Source organism: Agrilus planipennis, unplaced genomic scaffold (assembly GCF_000699045.2).
Source record: "Agrilus planipennis isolate EAB-ADULT unplaced genomic scaffold, Apla_2.0 scaffold221, whole genome shotgun sequence".
In the NCBI taxonomy this organism is placed as follows: Eukaryota; Metazoa; Arthropoda; class Insecta; order Coleoptera; family Buprestidae; genus Agrilus; species Agrilus planipennis.
The window spans coordinates 516,500-523,860 of record NW_020439479.1 but is presented as its reverse complement, the minus strand read 5'-3'; the positions used below and the strand labels follow the sequence as shown (position 1 = coordinate 523,860).

At 32.6% G+C, this 7,361-nt stretch overlaps 2 protein-coding genes across 4 annotated transcripts in view; both read right to left on the bottom strand.

Annotated features, from left to right (window-relative positions):
* Positions 1-1,017: 1,017 nt before the first annotated feature.
* The window catches only part of LOC108738749 (transcription factor kayak), a 19,062-nt gene continuing 12,718 nt past the window's right edge, over positions 1,018-7,361 (bottom strand). The window contains exons 1-4 of one of the 3 annotated variants that reach the window (XM_018472312.2): positions 3,887-4,395; positions 3,150-3,793; positions 2,472-2,794; positions 1,018-2,216 (exon numbers count right to left, since the gene is read on the bottom strand). In XM_018472312.2, coding sequence (XP_018327814.1) covers positions 1,572-2,216; positions 2,472-2,794; positions 3,150-3,793; positions 3,887-4,011 — 1,737 coding nt within the window. In that variant the 5' untranslated portion in view covers positions 4,012-4,395 and the 3' untranslated portion in view covers positions 1,018-1,571. Of the gene's footprint in view, positions 2,217-2,471; positions 2,795-3,149; positions 4,396-7,361 lie in introns of those variants that run through there. The other 2 variants (XM_018472311.2, XM_018472316.2) reach the window with 2 other exon arrangements.
* Positions 4,600-7,284, bottom strand: LOC108738747 (probable ATP-dependent RNA helicase Dbp73D). The gene is made up of 7 exons (XM_025979157.1): positions 7,028-7,284; positions 6,578-6,968; positions 6,062-6,521; positions 5,806-6,000; positions 5,228-5,708; positions 4,909-5,128; positions 4,600-4,853 (listed from the first exon to the last, which is right to left on the bottom strand). Exons 1-7 carry the CDS (start codon positions 7,048-7,050, stop codon positions 4,686-4,688), a joined length of 1,938 nt encoding a protein of 645 aa, XP_025834942.1. The 5' UTR covers positions 7,051-7,284; the 3' UTR covers positions 4,600-4,685.

The window sequence follows — 7,361 nt, the reverse complement described above, 5'->3', positions numbered from 1 at the left end:
CTATACTTATTATTAATAACACAATTGCTTAAAATGACTTAAAATAGGAGTGTAATAATCCTATTACAAAAATATATTAATCTTAGCTCTCTATTATATCTATAAAAACAATTTGGAGGGAATATTACTTTTTCGCATATTGTGAATAGTGAATAAATACATGTATGATTTATAAATACCAGTTAAAAGGCATTTTCACGGTTGCGCAAAATATATAGTTTAGCAAAAATACATGTACCACCATGCGTACAAAAGAGCAATCTATTTTGGTTAATGTTTTGAGCACTTGTTTGGCTCATGTTTAGCACATGATTTTTTTATTAATTTAAGCGTTCCTTAATAACTTAAAATTTACCGCCATAAAAAGACGATAAACAGTATAGGTAGTAAAAAAATTAACTGATAAAAAATTATCTTATTAAACTGTCAGCTAAAGATGGTAGACCTGCAGCTCATGAACTGGTAACTATCAATGAAAATAAAAAAAATGGTAGCAAATTCTTACCGGCTAACGTTTTAATACCTTGGCGCATACGACTAAAAAAAAAATGGCATCTCGAATCCAATATGCTTGAGTTTAAAGTAGAAAGAAAAGTAAGTGAAGTAATAACATAGTAGTAGTAATGGTAGAATAACAAACTTTAACAAAAAAGACTAAATACCGAGAAAAAAAGTATTGTTTGCGAATATAACACAAATAAATAGATAACATGACCGCTAATAACTGAAACGAAATAAAACTAGTTTAGTAATTTAATAGTAAACGATTACTAATCATCATTATTATTACTACAGTAATAATAATAATAATATTACGATAAGGATTACGTAGTGCTCATTTGTCTACACTCAAGGCAAGTAATTTTAATCATTATTTCCTTAGCATTAGCTAATTTTATATTTTTTATAGCACCCTTTAGTTACATATATATTATACTTGAGTAAAAATTCTTTCAACGTTCTTGATCATAGCGATTATCAATTGTATGATTCGGTAAGGTAAAATTAAAGAACAAATTATTTGAACGTTATTTATTGCATTGTAGTGTAACGTCTCACATTCAGCCCTCTTTCTAATAACCGAAACTGCTCCATTAAAGTAATTCAAGAATTACAGGAATTACTTAAAAAGCACAACTGTTAATAAACCACACTTAAACTTTTTAAGCAAAAATAACAAAATAAGTTACAATATGTATGGTTTTGTTTTGTTGAAGCTGTTTGAAGATTCATTAATTACCATTACTGATGGTATAGAAAACTTAATTTGTTCTTATCACATACAATAAATTTTAATAAAAGTTGTAGCACTAAACAAGTGACTTATTTTCCACTTATCAGCAAATTTCTCCGACTAAAATAGTAATTATATGAAGAGCTTACCTGGCTACACCGACGATTAAAATGACTTGCCTCATGTGACCAATCAACACTGTTCTTGCCACAAAAAGGCAGACACGTCTGCAATTCGATCGATCAACGAATGAAAAGTTACAATTACTATCAATTATTATCACTTAGAGAATGCATATGCTTCTCCTTCTCATTTCGTTCCTTCCATTGGCGTTTCATTATAAGCTGACGAGTTTTGGTGGTGCACCACCTCCTGTACATCCATCAGAGGAGCCAATGGAATCCGTAACAACGCCTACAGAGCCGCCGTTATTCCTCTGTTGCGTGCTGCACTGTACTAATGGTGTGGGCAAGGAAACGGGCGTCAATCCCGAACCACCCGACATCATTGAATCGAAATTGAGCTGAATTCCCGTTGTTGGTGTGCTAATGGTGACACCGGCCAGCTCCGAAATGTTGTTGATTTTCGTGTTCAACAAAGGAAGCGTGGTCACATTCAAAGAACTTGGTCGGTTTGGCTTTGCTATAGGCACCGTCGAACTGAGCATAATCCTTTTGGCAGGATTCGGAGCAGTAAAGTAGTCCGCTATGTTGTCGTTGTTATTATTGAAAATTGATGTTGCTGTTGTATGTGGAGGCGGCGGTACGGTTTCGATGAGTTCGGTTTTGACGCGTTCTTCTGATGAGACAGGTGGAGGTATATCGTAAGGTTTTACGTCTGGTGGACTCGGCGGACGATTGCGACGGCAAAACTGGGAACTGCAATGGGACTGCAAGCATAACTCCAGATCATACTTTTCGGCTTTAAGTTCTTGGATTTCATTTTCGAGGCTCTGCTTCATTTGTTCTAGTGATTCAGTTTCCTGAAATTAATAAGTGTAAAATCAGCACAAAGCACTTCATAGAACACAAAAAATGTCGCTCTTTAATACATTTTTATTCTCAATTATTTCATCCAAATAAATGGAACTTTCTAGCTCCTGATACCCATTACAATTAATTTCACTCAAGAATCCATACTACATGTACAAAGTACAAAACTTTCGTTTATTTTTGTTTTATTCTCCACAGTTTCTTACTACTAAAATGCAGCCTGTCATATTAAAAAAAGAACTTACAGCTATTAATGTGTTGGTATGATCGACTCTCCTCTTTCTACACCTGGCAGCTGCCATTTTGTTCCGTTCTCGTCTTATCCTTCGCCGTTCCTCTTCTTCGGGCGAAAGGTCGAGCGTTTTTGCAGGCTTCCTGCCTCCCATGTTCCTCCGTCCGGTTGTCTCCGTTGTCATCACCACATTCATGCCGTTATTCTTAGGCGTGACAGGAGGAGTCGGCCTTGAATTGCTATCTTGACTGTGGGGGGAGATGGAACTGTGCCATGGGCTCGACGAAGATTTTGAATAAATATCAACTTCTGATATCGGGATGTACTGATTATTACCTGAAACCAAATAATTTATTTTATACATTAATTAGGTAGGTATTTTCAGAAAATGTAATTTAGTTGTTAGGATTTATATTTATGTGTCAGACCAACAGACAGGCTATGCCTCCTAGTTGGATATGATTGGATGAAAGAAATAATGCATGAAGTCTGCATTTAAAGATAACAATGGTAACTTTGTTCATTGACAACCTTATCAGATAACAATATCAAAAAAATATTTTGCTTTCTCACTTGCAATATCTTATCAGTTTGTCTAAGATATAATTAATAGTGTTGCAGTTAATATTACTATTAGTATTAATATTAGGTTTTTGTCAGATAGATGCAATAATTAAACTTACACTCGCACCTGTATAAACCTGTGTATTATTTAAGGTATTTCTCTCTTCAATATTTGATGAAACAGCTGCTGAACCATTTGTTGCTGTCGTATCTGAACTATTTTCATTTTCACTAAAATTGTTTAAAACAAGAACTGGGGGCAATGTCGTTTTTGATTCTCTTAATAATCCTACTTTATTCTTTACAATAACTTTTGATGGCAATTGATTCTTTCTAATATGACAAGCAAAGCATTCTAATTTCTCTGTAGTTGGAAAAACAGAAACTTTTGTTTTACAAAATTCACACTCTTTATCTAACTCTGGTGCCTTTTCTGCTTCTGATACCACTTTATTCTTTCTTATATCGACTTTATCTTTTTTTAAGTGTGTTTTAATGTTATCTAATAATGTCCTTACTTTTTCTGGTTCTGTTTTTTCCTTCACCAAATCTATTCTACTTATCTTCAAAGTTATTCCCTTCTTCACTAATTCAGGTTGGTATTTTTCCAACTCTTTCTGCCCTAATTTTTTAGTGATTTCAGACTCCATTTTAATAGCAATTTGTTTAGCTTGGAAAAAAGTTATATCTTCATGTTCTAACAAAAATGACTGTATCTTTTCAGACTTCAGGCCACAAATAAACCTATCCCTTATAGCTTCCATGGAGTTTCTAAAATTGCACTTTTTTAACAAATTTTCTAGTTTAACAATAAAATCAGCGACTGTTTCGTTTTCCTCTTGAACAGCTTTATAAAATAAAAACCTTCGATATAATGATGTCCTAGGTTTTTCTTTTTCTACAAAACTCACAGCGTTCATTTTAAATGCACATAGTAAACTATCAGTATCAGATAAAGGCAAGATATTACACAATTTCTTCATTAGCATCAGTATTTTCTGAAAAAAGCAATCCAAAATGGAAATTCTTCATAAAAGTATGTATGGGCGTCACCGTTTTATAACCTCAATCGTTATCATTTAAATTAAAATCACTCCACAATAAACTTAATAGTCACTGCCACGTATAAATTAGCCTGCAACCTCTTAATTAACTGTTAGATATTTCACTGTCTATAATAAAAACTAGTTATTTGTTATATTTTCTTAAAAACTGCGCAACATCTTAAAACACGTTCGACAAGATAAGGCTATTGTGCTATTGATATAAAACGTCATTATATAAACACAGTGTTTCAGTAAAAACACTAAAGATGGCGCTACAACCATGTTATTATCGAACGCGGGAGAATTTTCACATTTCAAATACATAGCGTTCCTATTATTCATTCTAAAAAGCAGCACAGATTATTAAAAACTGTTACACGAGCATATTAAAATTTACCTCATGCACTATTTCAGATTACCCTATGTATATATGTTTTAATGAATTTGGGAGCTCCGTATGATATAACACACTCTGTGCCAGGAAGATCAATTCCTCGCGCCANAAAAAATTAAATTATTGAACCCTTTAGATTACTGAAAATCACAATTTTAATGAACCTTTTAAAACGTATACATCGTAAAAAAAACGCCTAAATGTTAACAGACAATCCAATAAATTACTTACTTTTTGCAGATGTCTGCAACTGCATTTTCTTTGGTCTCTTTTTTCGTTTCATCTTCTTCAATTCGGCTGTTTCTTCCTCTAAGACAGAGTCCTTTAACTCTCCAAGTGCTTGTTTGTACTGATCTGCTAGTTCTTCCAGTTTTTCTTCATTAATGACCACCTAAAATAATATCAGTTAAGAAGAATATCATATAGTACAAAAAACTCGAACTTACTTCCTCCAAATTATTCTTTTCCGCTTGTGAAAGAGCAGCTTTAAATTTTGATAGCTGATTTTCTTGTAACAATGTCACTGCTAAACCAGACCGACCAGCTCTTGCTGTACGACCCACCCTATGTATATATGTTTTAATGAATTTGGGAGCTCCGTATGATATAACACACTCTGTGCCAGGAAGATCAATTCCTCGCGCCAATCTGTCAGTGCATACCAAACTGAAATCACAAATGAAATAATTGTTTTTTTACAATAATCAATTTTTTAATCGCTTAAAACCGTTTGCACCAAAATATCTACTGATATTTCATACTTACATATCAAAAACACCATTTATAAACGACTTAGTTAATTCATTCTTCTTATTTATATCAATTTTTAAGGGCATTTCTTCTACTTTCTTCTGTCCCTTAAACATTGAATTTAAAAGTATCACTAGTCGATGTGCACTTTCAGCTGAATTTGTGAAAACCAATGCTTTTGTCAGATTTTCCTGTACAATGAATTGATATAAAACCAAGGGCTTCAAATCAAGTGAACAAACAATATATTTTTCAGTCAGTTCATTTGGGGTGGTGTATTTTCCCAAGAATGTTGAAGTTGAGTGGCCCTCATCAGGTTTTTCTTCTGCTTCAGATTTTTCAACAACAGACGTGAAAAGTTTAGGTTGAAACAAGGACAATTTTTGCAATTTTTCTGGATCTTGTGATAATGTTGCAGAAAAGAGCAGTTTCTGAGGGGGTCGTTTGCCCCTTAATGTCAACAAATTTAAAACTTTTGCTGAATGACAACCATCATCTTAAAAAGAAAAATGGACAGAAAGCATAATGTAAACCTGAATTCTCAAATAAAACCAATTTAACAAACATAGTGACAAAAGTGCATATTTACTTACCATCACTTTGCAAGTGTTTCTCTAAATGGTATAACCAATCATTCTGAACACTGTCTAAAACTCTGTCAGCTTCATCAATAACCAAAAATTCTATGCACTTCAGATCTAACCCTTTAGTGTCTTTCAAATGGTCTACCAATCTTCCAGCAGTGCAAACTAAAATATCTACCTTAGTTTTATATCCAAATGGTTCAACTATTAGGAAAAATATTTTAGTAAATACAATTAATAATTTTCTTAGAAATATATAACTTACTTTCTTCAATTAACTGTTTTTGTTCAACAGTGAATTTTTTTTTTCCTGTTATAAGACCAATGTATATATTTGTGCACACAGAATACAATTTAAAAGTTTCATATACTTGTAGAGCTAAATCTTGTGTTGGTAAGATAACTAGAGCTCTAATTTTTTTAACTTTATAAGTCATTAAGTGGTGAATAATTGGTAAGACAAATGCCAAAGTTTTTCCACTGCCTGTTGGTGCTGACACACAAATATCTCTAGGGAATATTATTGAAGAATTTCTTATTTCTTTTAATAGCCATGGTATTACTACAGCTTGAACAGGAAAAAAGAAATGAATGCCTTTTGTCTTCAACTTTCTCCTTAACTTCTTATTAAGTTCACTCATACTTGATGTTTTTATCTGAAGATTTTGAAGATTGGTAGAGATTACTGTTGGCTCAGCAAGCCATTTTGGTAAAACTCGCTTAATCTACAAAACATAAAAAAGCACTTTTGACCCTAACAAATAATCTTCAAACACAGTACCTTACTCTTTTTCTGAAATTCTGTATCACCTAAAATAGTAAAACCAGCTATTTCAGATACATCATTACTGCCTTTTTCTTTCTTATTTTTAGGTTCTTCCAATGAAACTTTTCCTTGTTCAATGTCATCTACTCGTTCTATTACTTCTTTCGGTTCACACAATTCCTTTTGAGAATTTACAACAGCCTCATGTATTTGTCTTTGACATCTTCTCCTTTTCCTATTTTCCGTAGTCTTTTGAATTGCTCTTAATTTTTCTTCGGTATTAAGTTTCTTACTTTCTTTTTGCTTTGCTCTGATTTTCTTATTTCTTTCAATTTTTTTTAGAACCTGTTGCATTTTTTCATTTTTGTTAAGGACTTCATTTTCTTCAAATTCAGTTTCTTGGTGTCTACAAAATATTTACTAAAGCACTCTGTCGACATTTAAAACCGTTTCTTATCAAATTACCTATTTATAACAAATAAATCCATTTTAATATACTTTCAACTCCTTTTAATTAGTAAGGTTATGTTAAATTACGGTAGTTAGGGGAATTATCCTTATACTATGGTTATCATGTGGTTATGTTGATCTGCACTATAGATACGTGGGTAATAGAAACGGTAGTCACCATAGATAAGTAGTCGCTCCCAAGCTGGCATTTAGTATCTCTATGCTCTATGCTCCTAGGGCTACCAATTACAATCATAGATAAGCTACAATAATACAATTTGGAATATAATCATACATGTAAGGTGCCACTTTTTGTTTGTATTATATATTAATTATATATAATAATACA

Excerpts from the sequence above, each read along its gene's own strand:
- LOC108738747 (XM_025979157.1), bottom strand. The coding sequence starts at position 7,050 with ATGGATTTATTTGTTATAAATAG. Across the intron at positions 5,129-5,227 it reads ATAAATGGTGTTTTTGATAT|TTTGGTATGCACTGACAGAT; the intron begins GTAAGTATGAAA and ends TTGTGATTTCAG. Across the intron at positions 4,854-4,908 it reads AAAAGAATAATTTGGAGGAA|GTGGTCATTAATGAAGAAAA; the intron begins GTAAGTTCGAGT and ends ATATTATTTTAG.